Genomic DNA, 20,497 nt, shown 5'->3' on the forward strand with positions numbered 1-20,497 from the left:
ATTTTCTGTTTCTTTTCTTTTTATTTTATTTTATTTTTCTGTATTTTTCTGAAGCCAGAAACGGGGAGAGACAGACAGACTCCCGCTTGCGCCCGACCGGGATCCACCCGGCATGCCCACCAGGGGGCGATGCTCTGCCCATTTGGGGCGTCGCTCTGTTGCGACCAGAGCCACTCTAGCGCCTGGGGCAGAGGCCGAGGAGCCATCCCCAGTGCCCGGGCCATCTTTGCTCCAGTGGAGCCTTGGCTGCGGGAGGGGAAGAGAGAGACAGAGAGGAAGGAGAGGGGGAGGGGTGGAGAAGCAGATGGGCGCTTCTCCTGTGTGCCCTGGCCAGGAATCGAACCCAGGACTTCTGCACGCCAGGCCGACGCTCTACCACTGAGCCAACCGGCCAGGGTATTTTCTGTTTCTGATAGAAGATTTTCCCTCTTCTGTTGAAAGAATTTAAGATCCACAAGGATAGAGATTTTTGTCTGTACTGTTTACTCTTGGGTTCTCAGTGCCTAGTACCCACTCAGCAAAAAGTGGGTGAAGGAGTGAATGGATGAAAAAATAAATGATGACACGCCTACAGGACCAAGCAGGAGTAAAACTGGGTGGAGGCATCTAGCTGTATATCACCTGGTGGTGGTGGTGGTGGTGGTGGTGGTGGTGTGTGTGTGTGCATGGTAGGATACTGTGCATTTGGGTTATAAAACTCAGTCCCATCTCAGTTTTCTAGATTAACTGGACATTCTGATTTATCATATGTGAAACATCCAAAGTTTTAAATGTTGGCAACCTCTTAAAAAATGTCTAAGAACCACCATGTAGTAGCTGGGCCATCAGTTTGTAGCCTGTGTACCACACATCTGAAAAGCTGCCTTGGACTCTGGAGACACCTGCTCAGGTTCAAATTTTGGTTTGACCACTGATGCTGGGCAACGGATTTAATCTTTTCAAGATTCAGTTTTCTCATTTGTAAATGGGGGATATGCATACATTCTCTGCAGGATTATTGCAAAGCCCAACTGAGATCATGCAAGAAATGATGAATTTAAAATTCAAGTATGGCCACAATTAGCTAGAACTGAGTATGGCTGCCCTTCAGGTGACTCACAGAGTCTACCTTCCCACAGTCACATTTCTGCTTGGCCCCTGTGGAAGCATCATCATACATTCATTCAAACAAACAACATTTGTTGAGCATATACTAGGTGTCAAGCATTGGGTGCCAGGTGAGCGTCCAATTAATATGTGCCCATGGTAGGTAGTCAAAAAATGGTTGTTGTCATTGTTTTCTCATAGATAGACCTGGATTTAAATCTCACATCTGTGTTACAGCCACTTTGGAAAACAGTCTGGAAGTTTTTCAAAAGGTTAAACAGATTTGTTCTATGACTCAGCAATTTCACCCAAGGTATATAACCAAGAGAACTGAAAATATATGTCCACACATATGTTCAGTAACAGCATTATTTATAATATCTAAAAAGTAGGAACAACCTAAATTTCTATCAATTGGTGAATAGACAAAATGTGGTGTATACATACAATGAAATATTATTTGGCATAAAAAGGAATGAAGTTTTGATATGTGTTACAATATGGATGAATCTTGAAACATTATGTTAAGGGAAAGAAGCTAGACACAAAACCCTAGATAAATATCATTTAATTTATATAAAATATTAATAATATGCAAATCCATAGACCCAAAGTAATCTGTGTTAGAAAAGGCCTAGGGAGGGGAGTCAGGGGAATGGGTGTTAATGGGTATGTGTTTTCTTTTTGGGGTGGTGAAAATGTTTTGGACTTAGTTGTGATCAATGCATTTGTGAATACACTAAAACCACTGAATTATATACTTTAAAATGGTGAACTTTACTCAATACAGTTGTTATTTTACAAAAAGTCATTAGAAAATAAGAAATCTGACAAGTGAAGGGGATAGAACAAAAGAATATATAAAACCTAACCTGAGAGCAAAGAAGCATTTAGTATGTGATATAGCATTTCAGAGCAATGGGGGAAGGATGGGACCTTTTCATCAAGAAACTGACCACTAAGAAATGGTGAAAGGAAATGCCCTCACCTCTCTGTGCTTCAGTTTCCTCTTCTCCCACATTGACATAACTACAGCTACTCCATACAATGATTAGGAATATCCAATGACTAAAGTGACTGGTACATGGGAAGCTCTCAGAAAACAGTAGGTGCCTTCACAATAGGCCCAGAGTGGAGAACCATAGCATCTTAGAGCAATCCGTAGGGGCAGTACCATAGACTCCTGGAGTCTCAGGATGTTAGAACAGTAGAGTCTTAGAATAATATATGCCTAGAATCTTGGAATCACAGAGCCATTGATTGTAGGCATTTTACAGCCAGAAGGACCTCAGAGACCATCTGTTCCAGTGATTGCAAATCTGGAGCTTTTAAACTAATAGTAATAACAACAACAGCAATAACCACAGTAGTAGCTGCAGCTAACAGTACTCACCATGTGCTGGGCATTTTTCTTAACTTTCATATAGTAACTTAATCTTAGCAACAACCCTACGGGGAATGTACTATTATTATCACTTTTTATAGATTGGGAAATAAAGGCACAGAGAAGTTCAGTAACTCCAGTCACACAGATAGAGAACTGTAGAGCTAAGATCTGATCCCAGGTCAGAGTTCACATTCAGATTCCCAGGCCTTAGTCCCAGAAATTCTGATTCAGGGTGGGGACCCTGGAATATATATAGTAAGCTACCCAGATAATTCAGATACCAGCCAGGGCTGAGAATCACTGGTCTAGCAAAACTGGTGGTCTTAGGTCATACCCAGCTATTAGCCACATAGTGTTTTAAAATTGAAGCTGACCTTTAAAAATCAGTTGATTTTTGGCCCTGGCCAGTTGGTTCAGTGGTAGAGCATCAGCCTGGTATGTGGATGTCCTGGGTCTGATTCCTGGTCAGGGCACACAGGAGAAGTGACCATCTGCTTCTCCACTCCTCACCCTTCTCTCTCTCTTTAGTTCTCTCTCACTCTCTTCCTCTCCTGCAGCCATGGTTCAATTGGTTCAAGCACATTGGCCCCAGGCACTGAGGATGGTTCGTGGAGCCTCTGCTTCAGGCACTCAATATATAATATTTATATATAGCTCAGTTGTGAGCATGGCTCCAGATGGGCAGAGCATCAGCCCCAGATGGGGGTTGCTAGGTGGATCCCAGTCAGGGTGCATGTGGGATTCTGTCTGTCTATCTCCCCTTCTCTCACTTGGAAAAGAAAAAAAATCAGTTGATTTCAAATATTTCTAGCTTCTTCTGAGAAATTTGGAAGATGTGGCAACACTATGTTCACATTTCCAAGGGCAAGTATCAAATGTAGTTGGGTAGCAGCTGCCCCTGTTAAGGGGTGGTATTATATCTCTATAATAAAACCATGGTCCTCACTCCTTCATGTTCCCTTTCTGAATCCTGGAGGCATTTCTGTTTATAATTCCTGGTTCGGCCTAACTTTCTTATTGTAAAGAAGGAAACTGAGGCTTATAGAAGAGAAGAAGACCCATAGAAACACAGTAAGTCCAAGACAAAAAGGACTAGACAGACTGGTCTCCTGCTCAAAAGTCCAGTAACAATAACAAGAGATAACACTCTTTGACAACTTTCTGTGCAATAGGCATAAATGCTAAGTGTTTTCCAAACATCAGTGAACACTAAGTACCACTCTTGAGCAGGTACTGTAATGAAGCCCATTTTATAGATGAGAAAATCAGGTATGGAGAAATCAAGTCACTTGTTCAAGTTTGCACAGGTATGAAATGTCAGAGTAAGATTCAATTCAACATCTGACTCCAGAGCCTGAGCTTTCAGTCATTATCTCCCTCATTTTTTGGAGCCTTGGATTAATAAGGCAGAGGAAAAATCCTGTTTCTATAACCTTGGACTGCACTATCTCAGAGTTTCTGTGGATTAGAAGGTGGGTAGGAGGTTCAGGCACAGATGATGCTGACTCCATTTTTCCTGCAACATGTACAGGTCTTGATGAACCCAAGACCTCTCGTGGCAGCGACCAGGGCAGAAGGAAGAGGCAATCCCTTCGCCTCCCTACAGACTGTGGGTAAGCTGTGGCCTGCTGGTGGGAGAGGCCTGGCAGAGCGCAAGGAGCGGAGTCGCTTCAGCACCAAGGACAGCGCCCGCGCTCCAAGCCCCAAGTCCGCAGACCTTTTTTTGGGATATCTGCTTGGGCATCGTTCTTCCAAGGTTTTTTGACCTCCTTTTCCCAAGAGCTTGGATCTCTTTCACCTCAGGGCAACAAGAATTCCCAAGAATTTCAGATTCCTTCTACCAAGGCCCTCTCCTCTGTCTGCTTCTAGCCAGACGTTGAGGAACACTCACAAGGAGCTTTTCATCTCTGCATCACGTGTGCGAGAATATGGGAGCGGGAAAAGGGAGAGAAAACAAGATATTGACAAGCCAGTCTCGCGTTCCTCTACGCCTAAGCCCTTACCCTCAGGACCGTGCAGCCAGGGGCTTTGCAGGGAGCCCACCTGCCCCAAGCCACCGTGGTCATGGCAACCCGAGATGCCTGGGAAGCTATTGGTCCGCTCCCTGCCACGCCCCTCCACTACCGCTTCTCTGTAACTGAGGCAACGGAGAGGTGTTGCTTTCCTCCTTCCATCTTTTCTAGATAGGGCTGTATAGAAGAAGGGCCCTCCTCCTTTCTCCCTAACAAAACATTTCTCCAAAATGGTGGTTACTCTCAAACAGTAATTAATGGAGAAAGGGAGTATGACAACTCTTCTGGATGTGGATGTACTATCACTGAGGTCACTTCCGGTGGGAAAGGGAGGTCGGAGGCAGGTTGCTCTGAGAGACAATAGGATGAGGTGGATGGGAGGATGATCTAGAGAGCCTCAGGAAGGAGGGATAAGTAGGGAGTTGTGACCAAATTCTCTCAAACAATTACACTCTTTCTTAATCAGGAGACCTGGAGTCTGTAGGCTGACTTCCTAATAATAATACTACTGACCATTACCATGTATTTGACTGATAAAAACATTTTGTTGACATTATGCCACTGAGCCCCCGTAATAATCCAGTGACGGGAGAAGTGTCTTCTCCCGAACCTCACAAGCTTTACAGAAACCCAATCTGCCCCTGCTGACCTGCTTGGCTCTGTCGGGGTTCATTGTGGTTTGGGGTTGAAGGATGTTAACCACCTCAGGTTTGGTCATCGCTTGTGGGATTTCTCGGACCTTCTCGGCTATAAAGCTGTGCACAGCATTCAAGGCCTCTGCTGTGCCCTGTACCAGGCATACTCGCTCTGTGGTTCCTGTTGAGCAAGGAAGAGACAGGCCCCATTTAATGGAAAGAGAAAACTGAGGTCCAGAGAGTGGTCACATGGGAAGCCTGGGCAAGCTGGCAAGGGTTCCCAGGCTATGGTGAGTAGTTGGGGAGTGAGTGGAATCCTTGTTTTATAATGTGCACTTTATTTTCCTTCCCTAAAACAACCCCAGGGGATAAAAGAATGATGCTTAAGTGCTTTGCGATGTCCACAGCAGCCCTGGGCAGGGGAGACAAGGCTCAGCTGCCTCTTCCCAGTCTTTGCCTGCTCTCGGTTGCTTTGGCAACCATTCACTTACTCCCCCCTTCTAGAAGCAGGAGAGCTCAGGCCTGCAACGGTTGCCACAGTAACTGGAACCCCCTTATCGGTGTGGCTGGCCGGGTCCTTAGCCCACCCCCAGGGGGATGAGGGATGAGGCCCCGTTGCCATGGCAACCCCTGAAAGCCTGCAGCGATGGCCTCTGGGCTTTTGGAGAGGATGGGGAAGGGCTGGGGGATGGGGGAGAAAGAAGAGAGGCCTGAGTGCCTGCCTGGACCCACCAGATGGAGGGCTGAGGGGTGGGGGAGGGCAGGGGTGTAGATATAGGAGAAAGCAGAGGGGGTCAAAGGCAACTCATGGAAGAGTGGGCACTGGGGGACTGGGTGCCTTTGCTGGCAATTCTCCAGATACTGGTTGCAGTTCTGACCTGGCTATCATTACAGTGTGTGCGCGCGTGCGTGCATGCATGTGTATACTTGTGCAGGACTGGTTAAATGATCTTTACCTGTGTATGTGTGTATAAAAGAAGGAGCAGAAGAGATGAGATATAAACAGGCTGCATGACATAGTAGTTCCAGGAAAGAGGTTTGTGTGTACACTTGTATGTGAGAAAGACTATGGGTGTCGCTGTGATGTTCGAGGTTAAGTATACTATGAGAGTTTGAGAGAAAGAAACAAAGAATCTCGCGAAGTAACAATGAATGTATATCATTTGGACTCTGTATGACAGTGTGTGTCCTGTGTATATGTGTGTACAGGTGTATGAAGGAAAGACTTAGACACTCTAGGTGTTCAAAAAACTATTTGGAGATGTGTGGTATGCACGTATATGTGAGTGAGTATGTATATAAGATATAGACAAGATTATGATTGATGTGCATGAACACAACAAAGAGACCAACAGGCAGACCTAGCTGTCAGGATGTAAGATTGTTTGGTGGAATGATGTGTTTGTATGTCGAGTATATGTATCACAGCCAGACAAAGGAGACTGTACTATGACTGGCTGGTCTGAGAATGTGAGTGCCTGGGTGAAGCTGGCCATTTTTGGTGTCTGGGGCATGTGTATGTCTCTCCTTAGGTGAGACACTGTCTGTAGGACCAATTAGCTCCTTGGTTCTCTTAGAGGCCTTGTGTGTGTGCCAGGCTCTGTGTGCCTATGTGTCTGGGACACATGGGGATGAATGCCCAGTGCCCTGTGGGCATTCTAATGCAGCATGCTGGTGCTACTATTCTGACCCCTTGCTTGCCATCTCTCAGCCTGGCATGCCAGTCTTGTCATATGTGGGTGTCACTGTCTTGGGTCACTTGTGTAGTTGACATCCTCCATCTCCTTTGGGCTGCTGTTCCTAACTCTTACTCCCCCCCCACCCAGAACAATGGCTTGGTTTGAGCCAAGGGTGAGTCAGCGTGCAGGCTGCCTCCGTCTGGGTGTAAATAGGAAAGGGTGTGGGTCAGGGTGGGAACGGGGGGGGGGTTCAGGGTGGCCCCAGGGAGAGCCTCGATGAAGTGGCCAGGCTCACCATCACTGCGAGGTTTCCTTCCAGCTCAGAGAGTCTGCGATCTCCCACCCCCCTGTAGTTCTTAACCTGGGTCCATAAGGGTTTTGTGGGGCTCAGTTAAACTCTGAAAGAATGTCCAATCATAACAGCTGGTGCTTACATAACACCAAGCATCAGGAGCCATTCTAAGTGCTTTATATATATATTTGTTCACTTTAATATATAATGCAGGCAATATTATTATTCCTGACTTACTGCTAAGGACAACGAGGCACAGAGAAGCTTTGGGGTTTGTCCAAGTTCACTCAGCCAGTAATAAAAGATCAGAGTTTTGAACCTTGGTGTCTGGCTTCAGAGTCTGAGCTTTTAACCATTGAGCTACCCTGTACTAAATTTGGGGTGTGTGACATGTGTGTGTGTGAGTATGGAATGGAAAGGGAGGTATAACATGATTGCAGTTTTGCTTTTGTGGTTTTGTTAGTGAAAAAGAATATGTGTGAATTTATTAAGTAGTCACTTAGGATTTTACACTCTGGCACAAATATAAATCAAAAATTTTTTAAAGTGTGTGTGTCTGTGTTTTCCTTCTGGAGATAGGATCCAGGGCTTCAGGTAGATGCTCAAATTCAGGTGTCTGGAAACACCAGCCTGTCTGGGTGAGTGCACAGGAGTCTGTGTGGCATCAGGCAGGGACCTGCCTCTTTCTGGGTCTCAGTGTCACTTGGTGTGACATGAAAGGTTTGAATCTAGGGGCAGGAAACTCCAACCCCTCCGCTGAGGTTGAGGGCCAGGCAGGTTTTGTAGTAGACACACAAATGCACTGTACATGTTGTCTGTGCTTGTGTGTCAACCTACTAGGCCTAGAGTACCCATTCCATGTCTCACCTGTTCTCTATGCTTCAGCCACACTGAATAAACTACCTTCCCCCCAAACCTTAGAACAAGCCGTTTCATCTTCCCCGAACATCCCTCACTGCTCTTTACCTAGCTCATTTATTGTTCTGGGATCCTCCTCCAGGAAGCCCATCCTGACCTGACCCCCCACAGGCTGAGTCGTGTGCCCCATCTAGACTCCCACTGTCCTCTGGGCTTCCCCATTTAGCCCTGAGCGCTCTGGATCATCACTGGTGTTGGGTCTGTCTCCCTTACTGGGAGGGGAGATTTGAGAGGGTAAGGCCGGGACATCTCAGTCACTGCTGTGTCCCCATCTCCATGCAGCACAGGGGGGCACAGAGGAGCTCTTCAGAGAATGTGTGTTGAATGAATGAATGAATGAATGAATGAAAGGGTGTCAGCCAGAAGCAGAGGGAAATATGCTATTTGTCTAGAGCAGTAGCATCTTGTTTCTTGTGTTTTTGTGGGTCTAGGAAGTCCTAGGGACAGGGCTGGGATATAATGGGATGAGTCCTGTGTCCCTGAGTCGGGAGCTGGCACATGCCATATGTGGAGGGGGGAGGGAGGCTGGTTGCGCATCCAAGGGCTGGAGTGATGCTGGCTTATGCTATTTGAATTGTGTTTGTCCCAGGAGAATCAATGACTGTCCCATCCTCCAGGGTTTCCAGCTGCCTGGTCTGTGGGGTGTGTCCCTGAGTTGGGAGGAGATAATGTGCCTCATGTCATGCCTCATGTCACAGAATGTGATCCAGAGCAAGAAGCTAAGTGTTTTCTGATGAATGTTCCAAGCAGAGGTCTTATCTGTATCTTGTGGGCTAGAAGGGTCTGGGGGAAACTGGGTCAGCGTAAAACCAGAAAAGAAAGGTTTGCCTGGTTCCCTGGACTGTTCTCTAAACCTCTTGCCAAAGCTGCTTACTGAGAAGGGCGGTGGGCAGGGTGGAGGGTGGAGAGAGAGAGAGAGAATATGAATGTGTCCTGACCCCGGGCTCCAGTTCTGGTGTCTGACCTAAAAAAATCCAAGGGGATTAAGGATGAACTAGAACCAGCGCTGGGCCAAAGATGCAATAATTCGGGGGGCCTTCCTTGGATTCCTAGATGTCAAAGCTCAGGCAGTGGTCTTGGGGGGAGCATGCAGGGGTGACAGACAATGAGGGGGATTAGAGAGTGAAAAATGTATGGTTGGGGGAGGGAGACAGAGATGGAAGAGAGGCAGAAAAATGTCTGGGTTTGGAGAGTGAAAAAAACAAAAACAAAACAACACTCCAGGGAACAGAGCCTTGGGAGAAGGAGAGAAACATAAAGGGAGAGACGGGCAAGCAGAGGAAGAGGGAATGAGGGGCGAGAATGGCCCAGCAGAGAACGGCTTCCTTGCAGGGTGCTGTGAGTACTGAATGAATGGTGACTGAGAGCATCTGAGAGGTGGAGGGAAAGGAAAAGATGGGGAGATGGGGGGACAGAAAAGGAGGGGAGGCGGGGGAGAAGGAAGAGGGAAAAGCAGAGACAGACGACAGACCACAGACGACAGGCAGACAGGCCTGATGGGAGATGAGGAGAACAAGATGTGCGGGATGGCCAGGCAGAGCCAGGGGGATCAGGAGACAGAGGGCCCATGGGAGTGGAGACGAAGAGAACAGAAAGTGGGAGTCAGAGATAGAATGAGAGAGACACATAAAGAACGACACAGACAGAAAGCCACTGAGACTCAGATTGGGCAGGACGGGGAGACAGAGAAATCCAAAGGGACAGAGTGGGGCGAAGGGAGTGGGGGTGTGTGTGACATGGATGGTCGATCCTACAAACCCCAAGGAACACCCTAACACCTGCCTCCCTTCCCCCTCTCCCACAAGCTCCTCCAACTGACCCAAAGGGGCAGGTGTGTGGGAAGGGGCACATCTGCCAGCACATCATGCAAATGACTCATGAATATGCAGCAGGCCTATTGTCTTGCCCTGCCCCCACCCCCATCTGCTCTTAGGCCTGGCCGCAGGGGCTGTGGGCAGCTCTGTCGTTGGGGAGGTCCCTCACCATTCTCACTCTCCCTGGCAGCCCTCCCCCCATCCAGGGCCCAGGTGGGAGGGACCAGAGGCCTAGGGCAGAGTCCTGGGCAGGGGCTCACCAGGATAGAAGTCTTTGGACTTGGAGAGCTTGATGGTGGCTCCTGTCTCCTTCTGTAGCTGCACGATGGTCTGCCCGCCCTTGCCAATGATGGAGCCTGCTGCGTAGCTAGGGATCAGCACCTTCAGGAAGTATTCACCTTCCTCTGCAGGGGCACATGGCAGGAGGAGAGTCAGGAGGGAGGGGAGTGGCAGAGGGTTTTCACCTTTAGAAGGTACCCCTTCTTCAGGCGCCAGATGGGGAGCCCTAGGAAACCACTGGGATCACAGTAACATACAGGGGCAACGACCATGAGAATAGCAGTAAGGAAAATCATAATAATAATGATCATTCATTCATTCATTCACTCATTCATTCCACAAATAGTTACTGAGCACCTGCTATGTGTTTGGCACTGTTCTTTCTAGTAAAACAGCCATGAAGAAAACATCCAAAGAGCCTGAATTCACACATAAAATAAGGCCGAAAAAGTTTTAGTGATTCAGCCAAGAACTTGCACAGTGACAGTCTTCTAGAGTGGGGAGACAGACAGTATGGTTTGTGTCAGACTGTGGTAAGTACTGGGGAAAAAAAAAGAGGCAGGAAAGGAGATGGGGAGTGTAGGGGCTGCACTGTCAGATCTGGTGGCCAGGAAAGCCCTTGCGGAGAATGTGGCTCTCTTTGTTTATCAAACACTCTACCGCACCTAATATATGCTAGACTCTTTCCCAAATACAAATACCAGTGCTTTTAATTTTCACACTGATGAAATGAAGGAGGTACTTAAAAAAAAACCCATTCTACAGATGGGAAACAAAAATGAGGAAACTGTCCCAGTTCACAGAGCTAGTAGGTGGCAGGGCCGATTGGAAGCCAAGTTGGCTCCAGAGTTCATCTCTGAGCCATGATGATATGCTGTCTCCAGACTGTGGAGGGAACAGAACCATGTGGCTACGTGGTGGAAGGGATAGTACAAAGGCCCTGGGGTGGCCTTATGCCTGGGTTGTTTGAGGGGGAGTGAGGTGGCCCACGTGGCTGGGGTTGAGTGAGAGAGGTGGAGAGTGGGAGGAGATGAGGACTCAAAGGGCTGGTGGTTGTGGTGGGGTGTTCAGGCTTGCGGCCCACAGTGAGGTCTTTGGTTTCTACTCCAAGTAAGGTGGGAGCCACGGAGGGCTCTGAGCAAAGCAGGGATGTGATGTGACTCAGGTTTCCAGAAGAGCCTTGTGACATCCAGGAGGGGAGCCAGGGTGGGAGAGCTGGGAGCCCAGTGAAGAGGCGACTGCAACAAGCTAGGAAGATGATGGTCTGACTGGTGGAAGCAGCGAGAGGGGAGAGGAGAGGAGGGCTAGACTCCGGAGATGCTCTCAACACACAATGGACCTGCCGTGCTGCTTTGCAAGCTTGATCTCATCCTTTCCTCACAACCTACCAGTGAGGTAAGCAGAATGAGCTCCAAAAGAGGAAACTGAGGCACAGAAGGACTCAGAGAAAGGCACCAGCTCAAGGTCAGCAGCCCAAAAACACCACGACAGTTGCTGGGTGAGGGTTCAAATGAAAACCTGCTTTATTCTTGGCCTTCCCTTGCTTAACACCCTCCGCTGCTGGTGGCCAAAGACCAGTGAGGTCAAGGACAGTCAATCTCAAGACTGAGGTGGCAAGATGGTGCCAAGGTGTTTGTGGGGCTTTGGCCATTCTTTGCTATGGGCCAATTTTCTTGGTCATGTATAAAGCACATTGTTAATGCAGTCTCAAGGCAAATGCCTAGCCTCTCCTACCTTCAGGATACTCCTAAGTCCTTCCAGGGTACAAATTCTGGACCCTTCTCAATATAAGTCCCTTGGTGAGTTGGTTCTACCCACTTTCAGCTTTAGGTCCCCATCTTTCTCTATGGGCACTAGACATACTTTTATTTTTGTCCCTCCAATGTTTCTTCCTCTATCCCACCTCAGGGCCTTTGCACATTCTCTTTGCCTGGAATGCCCCTCCCTCAGTGAATTCCTCTTATCCTTCAGATCCTCCCCCCCCCCCAATAGATCTTATTCTTGGAAACTTTCTTTGAACTCTGCGGAGGGGATGGCTCTCCCTGTTTCCTGCATTCAGAGCAATGTATCACAGAAGCCCATTGTGGACCATGTCACTAGAGTTCACCCTTGTCTCCCAGGGACTCACCAGTGCCCAGCAGTAGTAGTCATGCAATAAGTACTGGGGGAAAAAGTGTGTGGGGGGAGCCAGGTTATTCTGTTTCCAAAGCTTAAGGTCTTAGACAACCCCCCACTGGTTTTCAACTTTTTCTTTTTTTTTTTTTTTTGTATTTCTCTGAAGCTGGAAACGGGGAGAGACAGTCAGACAGACTCCCGCATGCGCCCGACCGGGATCCACCCGGCACGCCCACCAGGGGGCAACGCTCTGCCCACCAGGGGGCATCGCTCTGTCGCGACCAGAGCCACTCTAGCTCCTGGGGCAGAAGCCAAGGAGCCATCCCCAGCGCCCGGGCCATCTTTGCTCCAATGGAGCCTCGGCTGCGGGAGGGGAAGAGAGAGACAGAGAGGAAGGAGAGGGGGAGGGGTGGAGAAGCAGATGGGCGCTTCTCCTGTGTGCCCTGGCCGGGAATCGAACCCGGGACTTCTGTACGCCAGGCCGACGCTCTACCACTGAGCCAACCGGCCAGGGCTCAACTGTTTCTTTTAAGTGAAGGAAACCTATTTTCAATGTTCTCTCATGAAACTCCAATATACAGAGCAGATAGAAGAGAAACCGTGTTGGCAAAATGTGGGTGCAGGCCAGGGGATTCCTTAAGACGGAAGGTTCTGGGCTCCCTGATGTGTTAAGATGGGGGCTGGATGTGGCTGTGCCTGCATGGGGCGGGGGTACAGAATTAAGGGGATTCTCTGAGCCCAAGGCAATCCTCTTAAACTTGCCTAATCAGACCATTAAGCCTATTAGGCAATTTGTCCCTCCCCACCAAAGTGCCGTGCCATCAATCATCCTGACCCTCTCCCCCAATTCAGTTTCTTCCCTGGGCTCCCAGAGGGGACCCCTTGCCTGCCCTGTCCCTAAACCAGGCACAGAGATGGGGGCTAGTTCTCCAGAGAGCAGGTTCAGTACCAGGAAGACCCATCCTCTCTCGCCAGTGCTCTGTCCTCTTTCTTCCTCTGCCTCCATTCCCATCTTCTCTCCAGCTTCCCTCTTGTAGCTGGAAGATACTCATCTGCTCTGAAGAAAACTGGGCTTGTTCCCACCCCATTTCCTGTGCCCTTTCTTATACTTCCCAGGTTCTGTCAGAATTCCCATAGGAAATGGCAGAAACAGTCCTAGACTGAGGGTAAATTTTGTCACTGACAGCCTGTGTGAGCTTGGGCAAGTCGCCTCACCTCTTTGGGCCTCAGTTTTCTCATCTGTAAAATGGGGATACAATAGTGCTACCTCACGGGGATATTGCTAATCATTAAATGATAAACTGTCAAGTACTTAGGATGGTCTCAGGCACATGGAACACTTGAGAAATGTTAAGTATCATTATTATTATTTGTTTCGTGAATACAAGTAAAGTTCTTATCACAGTGTCTGGCACATGGTAAGTGCTCTATAAGTGGGGAGACAAGCATGAAAGTTTTGGGGTTTTATTGAGAAATATGAACAGGAGGGGATACCCACTTTCTCCATCTCCTTCCCCTCAGGGGCTGCCCGGTTTTTCCTTGCTTCTTGGAGGAGGAACGTCCTCGCACTGGTGGAGTGGGACCCGGCCCCCACTCTCCTGCCTCAGAATCTCAGCGACATCCTTCTTTCTCGTGCCACCTTCTTGAAGTTTGTCCTCCTGCCATCGTTCTGTACTATGATTTCCTTCCTCCTTCTCTCCTTCTTCCCTTCCTTCCTCCAACAAATCCTTCCCGGCACCACTATGTACCAGGCCTCGTTTTAGGGATGGGGGTTATTTCACGGAACAAAACAGGTGGTCCCTTTACTTCAAATCCACTCACTTTTAACATCTACATTGACTTAAGAGGATATTAAAACTCATTACTGACTGGCTGGTGGTGGGGCAGTGGATAGGGTCGACCTGGCCTAGTTTGAAAACCTGAGGTCGCCAGCTTGACCGTGGGCTCGCTGGCTTGAGTGCAGGCTCACCAACTTGAGCACGGGGTCACGGGCTTGAGTGCAGGATCATAGACATGATCCCAATGTTGCTGGCTTGGTTCAAGATCAGTGGTTTGAGCAAGGGGTCTCTGGCTCAGCTTGAGCATGCTAATCAAGGCATGTATGAGAAACAATCAATAGACAACTAAAGTTCTCATTCCTCTCTTCTCTCCTTCCCTCTCTCTCAAATCAATAAAAAAAAGAATCTTATTTTTAAAAATCTCATCACTATTAATCAGAGTTTGAAGGACTTGTTATGTTGTTTCCCCCCTCAACATGCATTCATATGAACATACATTGGTCAGGAAATAAGTTTGTCTGTGGACCATTTTAAACCACAGTGTGAGTACTAGGTGGTTGCTGTATCAGACTAGGGGAAATCTAGAACCCCACCTCAGGCCAGTCTCCTGTGGAGAGTGATCAGCTGAGACCTCCCACCTATTCAAGTTCAGAAATCTAGGTCCCAGGAGTCCCCATTGTGGCCGTCAGTCTGGTCTTCTCCAGAATCTGCATGTCCCTCCTATATGGGAGCAGTTCCCACCATTTGAGTCCCACTTACCCTGGGAAGAGGCCAGGCCTCTATTTCCCAGCCTGCCTTGCAGCAAGGGGAAACACGTGACCTCGACTGAACCTGGAGCCCCCAAGCCTCATACATCTCACTCTGTTTGAACAATCAAAATTCTGCCTGTGAAAAGTTCTTCCTTCTATTCTTTCTACTGAAGCAGAATCTAGATGCCAGAACTTTCTACCCACTCATTCTTTACCCTCCTCTTAGCTCCTTCCTTAGGGTCCTGGCAGACCCCTCGACTCATGACAAGGGGCTAAAGAACTAAAAATGTCAACTTCAACTCTCCTGATTAATGTGTCCCTCTGGCTGCAGTTTCACGCATTTCTACCTTAGGAAGGGGTTGTCTTTACTCTTCTAGTCTTTATAGGTCTCTGTCTGCCCCCTGCCTTTTGTGCCCACCCTCCTCAGGAGTGTCTATGAAGGCGTCCAAAAAACAACCAAAGCTCCCTACCCCCTCTGTAAATAATGTTTACCTGCCCAAAAGATCTGGGTGCTGGGGTAAGAAGGGCACTTTCTACTGTCAGGGAGTTGACCCTGAAAGGTGGTTTTGATCTAGAAAGGGGGTCAGTAATGACAAAGACAGGGCTAAAAAGTTGTATGTTGTCAAGGTGTTGTTTTCAGTGACTAGGGGGGTGCAAAGTTGGGCTGCTGTACTCACAGTGCCTGCTGGTGTCTGGGGGTTGGGGTGGGAGTGTCGTGTTTCTGTGGAGGTATGAAGAGGCTGGGGTGTGATGCTCATATTGTCAGAGGTGTGTGAGGATGCTATTGGTGAAGGATAAGAGGCGGTGGGGGGTGGTACCACTGAGGAGGGTGGGACATCAGGCGTGTGATGTCTTTCTGTGAATGATGGTGTAGCCCGTTTGTGTGAGAAATGTAATACTACTGGAGCGTGCCTCTGAAGGGATGGGATGCCAGAAGGTGTGATGCTGTCTTTGTGTTGTTACACTGTCTCTGAGTGAGAGAAAGGTGGGTGGGGTATAACTTCCTTGGGGCGATTCAACATCGAGTGGTGAAACAGGACTATGACATTCTCAGCGGCAATAACTATAATAATAAACGATAGCTATTGTTTATCGAGTGCTTAACATCTGCCAGGCCTTGTGCTCTGTACTTCACATATGCAATCTCATTTAACTCTTACAACAACCCGGAGAAGCAGAGGAAGATCTTATAGTCCCATTATTCAGATGAGGAGATTGAGGTTTAGAGCAGTGAAATTACTTGCCTGAGGGTCAAGGTCCCACACTGAGAACAAAACAGTGATGAGATGGATAGGGCTCAGAACCCTGGTGCTGTTGTCTTTGTATTTAAAGAGTGAGGGAAATTGGGAGCAAGACGTGGCTTGTGTAAGTTACATTTGGGGTGTGAGGTGAGTGTGTGTGTGTATGTGTGTGTGTAAGTTTCTGTTTATATCTGAGGGTGACAGAGGTATGGAGGCTAGAAGTATGGGGACCATTCAAGTGGCACCTTCAGAATTTCCATCTGAACTCAAAGTGGACACTCAGTGTTACTGTCCCTTCAGACTGGAGTCATTTGTTTCTCTTCACTGGAGTTTCCATCCAACTCTTTACCCAACGCCCCCCTCCCAATGGCATCTGCCTGGCAGTCACAGTGCCCAAAAGCCAGATTTTACAGCCACCATCTCCTCCATCAGCCCCCAAGAGTGGGGCAGGAGTGGCAGGCTGGTGCCAGGGGCAATAGCTCCATCTACCCACTCTGCCACAACTTGCTGTGACATCTGGAGGAGACTCTCATCCCTCTGAGCCTGTTTCCTCACCTGAAAATGGGGTTCACTATACTGTCTACCCACACAATGGAGCCAGCCTCCTGAGATCAAATCATAGCTCTGACTCTTATCAGCTGACTGACTTTGGGCAAGTTACTTAAACTCTCTGTGCCTCAGTTGGCCATCTGTAAGATAGATGGATAACATAATAGAATTGTAAAGATTTGATGATGGGCCCATACCAAGTGTTTTCCATAATTATTCTTGGCACACTGTAGACCATCAATGTTAAGCCATTATTGTAATTTATTATTATTATTACATCATAGAGTGTTGGAAGAATTAAATGAAATACTGCATGTAAGGCATTAAGCAATTATATTGGTAGCTTTTATTATTACCAACGTGGTTATTGTTATTTCCCAATTGGGCAGATGGTAACAGAGAGGTTCAGAAAAGGGGTGAGGTTGACCCAGTATCCCACAGTCATGAACGTATTATCAGAAGGAGCCCTGACTTTTGAGATGAAAGTCTGGGACCCTTGCCTAGTCTTCCCCCTGAGTGTTTCTGTGAATGGAGGATGGTCCCATTGCATTTCTGGGCCTCAGTTTACCCGTGGGTCAGTGGGAGGGGAGGCGAGGCGGCAGAGTCTGGAGGAGCGGGTCCCTAAGGGCTCATCCTAGTTTCCCTGCTGCCGAGAGTTAAGCACATGAGTTCTGGAACCTGGCACTCAGGGTCGACTACATCCCAGCTCCACCACTGATTGGCTGTGCAACACTGGGCAAATGGCTTCATTTTCCTGAGCCTCACTTTTACTTATCTAGAAAAAGCAGCTCAAATCATCTCCCTGGAGGAGTTTATTGGGAAATTAACTCATATCTCAGAGCCTGACTCAGAGTAGGTGCCAAGTACTTGGACCTGGCTGTCTTTGGCAGCATCACTATTGATAGGTTGTGCTGCTTTGAGTGATCTGATTTTGAACATCTCAGCTCCTTTAAGAGAAGAATGGGATTCCTCCTCCCCACCCGTGGGGGCGGGGCTGGACTGCCGGGCTGGGCTCAGGGATCACCTGGGTCCCTGACCCTCTCCAGGACTGGGAATGGCAGTGGGACAGGAAGGAGGGAAGGAAGTCGGTGGGGCCATATTCATGTGTGTGCTGGGGGTGGGGGAGCAGGAAGAAGGACAGGAAACTCTCTCCCAACCCCTCCCCCAACTTCCCTTTCCTCCAATTTCTGCTAGACACCCTCATAGGCAGCCAAGGGGTCCCCAATTCTTATCCCACCTGGACTGGGGTGGGGGAAACGCTGGGATGGGGGGAAGAGACTTGACTGTGTTCATCTGAGGGGAGGATGTGGGAGGTCCCCACCCAATCCACTACAGTGACTGGCAGCGTGGGAAGGGTGAACATTGCCTGAGGCCATCCCACTCCCGTGCGGAGGGAAAGGCCAGAGGAAGCAGAGATTTTGGCCAAGGTGACCGCCTGGAGGGGCCTGTTTGCTCTAGGGTCTCCTTCGTTTCAGGGAGCTAATGGGCTGGGCTCTGAGGATCCCACAAACCCTACCTGAACCCTGAGACATACACCTAGTGTTCCCAGCTTGTCTTTTATTCTTCGGTACACATCCCTCCTCAGGTCACACACAAAGCGCAGGCCCATCTTGTCTTACACACACACCTTCTGTGGTGTCAAACATTCAGCCATCATACACACTCCCTTGACATACACACACACAATTGTCCCCAGTTCACTGATGTCACACACTCAACCATTTCACACACATATCTCTCCTCTAGTTACTAATATACACACACTTGGGTGTCACACACACTCCTTCCCTTTTTCTACCCCTTGGGTGTTATATGCACATGTTCCCTGTTCCCTGTTGGACAGACATCCTTGAGCATTTCACCCACAGAGCCCCAACCTCTCCTTCATCATACACCCACCTCCCTTGTCACACACGCCCCCTCTGATGTCACTGTTGCACACCTCCATGTGTCACACCCAGCCACAGCCTCTCTGGAGTCACACCCACACCATTTTCTTGTCACATACCCACACTGGCTTCTCCTGGTCCCACCCCACCCAGACACGCCTGTGTCACACACTGAATTGCCTTCCTCTGATCCACACAGCCTCTCATGGCTCACACCCAGAGCCAGCCCATTCGGCATCCCCCACACACCCCCTCGCATGTCACACACACCCTCTCACTCATGTATCACACTCTGCCACAGTCACTTTTGGGATGACATGCACACACTTTTTTCCTTGTTACACATACATTTCCCTTCAGGGGTCTCAAAACATGGATTATAGCCCCTTTCATCTCACTCTATCTCTTACACACACACACACACACACACACACACACCCTTTCCTGTTATAGCCATAATCTCTAATGTCACACATCCAGGCCTTATAGGGCCCACACGCACACACGAACACATACACACCTCTCTCAGCCACACATTCTCCCACCTAGCTTTACACACCCACCCTTTCTTCCACTTCACCTAACACACCCACCCAGCTTGTCCCTACGCACAATTCTGCCCATGGCCCACACATGCCTCCTTCGGGGACAACCCTTGCTCAGGACATCCCCAGGGAGGAAGGCTGGAAAGCTCTGTGTCCACAGGCCTCCTCTTACTCCTTCCCTTCCCCCCAGCCAGGACACACCAGTCTGGAACACCCCTGCCCCGAAAGGGTCACAGTACACCCCTCAAGGACACAGTCACCGGCTCAGAGAGACCCACGCCCCTCATCCTTTGCTCCCCCCCAAGGACACTTACCACCCCCTCCCCCCAACCCCTCTCATCGCAGACAAAGCTCCCAGCCCCGGGCCGCAGCCAGAAGGGGAGGGGGTCTGGACCCTCCTCAACTCCCCTCTCGGTACTGGGTCTAGGGAGGGGAGTCCTTCCCCTCCTTAGAGCTCTTGCACCTGCCAACTGGGGGGAGAAGAGGATGGAGAAAGGCGAGGCCCCTGTACGCTCCGCCACCCCGAGCGCAGCCCTTTCTTACCTCCCGTGTTGCTGCGCTTGGTGCAGACCACCTCGGGGGGCGTTTCGAGGGGCCTCTTGCGGGAATCCGGGGCCTCGGGCTCCATGGGGGGGGCCTGGGGCGGCGGCTGCTGCTGCTGCTGCTGCGGCTGCGGCGGCGGCGGCGGCGGCTGCTGTGGCGGCGGCGACGGCTGCTGGGGAGGCTGGGGTTGCGGCGGCGGCGGCGGCGGGGGCGGCGGCGGCTGCGGGGCCGCGGAGGCCGTGAAGAGGCCGTGCACCGCGCCGGCGGCCATCATCCTCATGGTCGGGGGGGGGGGGGGGTAGGGGGACGGGGGAGGGGGAGGAAAGGGGATGTGGGAGGGGGAGGGGGCGGCGGCGGAGGGAGGGGGGAGGGGGAACCCCGGAGAGGAAAATCGGAGGGAGCTGGTTCTGGGGGGTGACAGAGTCAGGAAAGCGGACGTGAGCAGTATGGGAGGGCCAAGGGGGGTCTTCGATGGGGTCCGGAGAAAACTGAGGGGTGGGGTCTCTCTCAAAATCAGGGATCCCGAGGATTGACCGCGCCACTGGAGGGACGGGACTCCCTCCTTTGCTACCCTGGGTGGAGGGCCGAGCCCCCCAGACCCTGCTCGGGGCGGGGGGCCGGAGGTAGGCGGCGGAGGCGACCGCTAGTGGGGACGCGGGGGACGGCGGGCACAGGCGGCAGCGGCGGCAGGGCTGGCGGTGGCTGCTGGCCCGAGCATCTTCTTCCCGGAGGCTCCCTGAGTGGCCTGGCCCCGCCCACCCGCGCAAGGTCTCGCCCATGCCGGCCGGGGACACGCCCTTCAGTGCCCCATTGGTCTGTCCTTGAAGCTTAGACCACGCCCCCACATGTTGACTACTCCTCTATAGGTTGGCCACGCCCCTTCCCACGGCTGCCAGAGAGACCCAGCTCCAGGCTACAATAAGGACCTGCGCTTGGGCACACGTTCCCCACTCCTCACCTGTAAAGAACGTTCATTGAGTACTGAC

The 20,497-nt window shown here is 50.0% G+C and overlaps 1 protein-coding gene across 1 annotated transcript in view; it reads right to left on the reverse strand.

Moving 5' to 3' along the window:
* The window catches only part of NOVA2 (NOVA alternative splicing regulator 2), a 30,911-nt gene extending 11,189 nt beyond the window's left edge, over positions 1 to 19,722 (reverse strand). The window contains exons 1-3 of the mRNA XM_066373809.1: positions 19,512 to 19,722; positions 10,084 to 10,227; positions 5,135 to 5,301 (exon numbers count right to left, since the gene is read on the reverse strand). Coding sequence (XP_066229906.1) covers positions 5,135 to 5,301; positions 10,084 to 10,227; positions 19,512 to 19,596 — 396 coding nt within the window. The 5' untranslated portion in view covers positions 19,597 to 19,722. The remainder of the gene's footprint in view (positions 1 to 5,134; positions 5,302 to 10,083; positions 10,228 to 19,511) is intronic.
* Between the last annotated feature and the right edge of the window lie 775 nt (positions 19,723 to 20,497).

Source organism: Saccopteryx leptura, chromosome 3 (assembly GCF_036850995.1).
Source record: "Saccopteryx leptura isolate mSacLep1 chromosome 3, mSacLep1_pri_phased_curated, whole genome shotgun sequence".
NCBI classification, from domain to species: domain Eukaryota; kingdom Metazoa; phylum Chordata; class Mammalia; order Chiroptera; family Emballonuridae; genus Saccopteryx; species Saccopteryx leptura.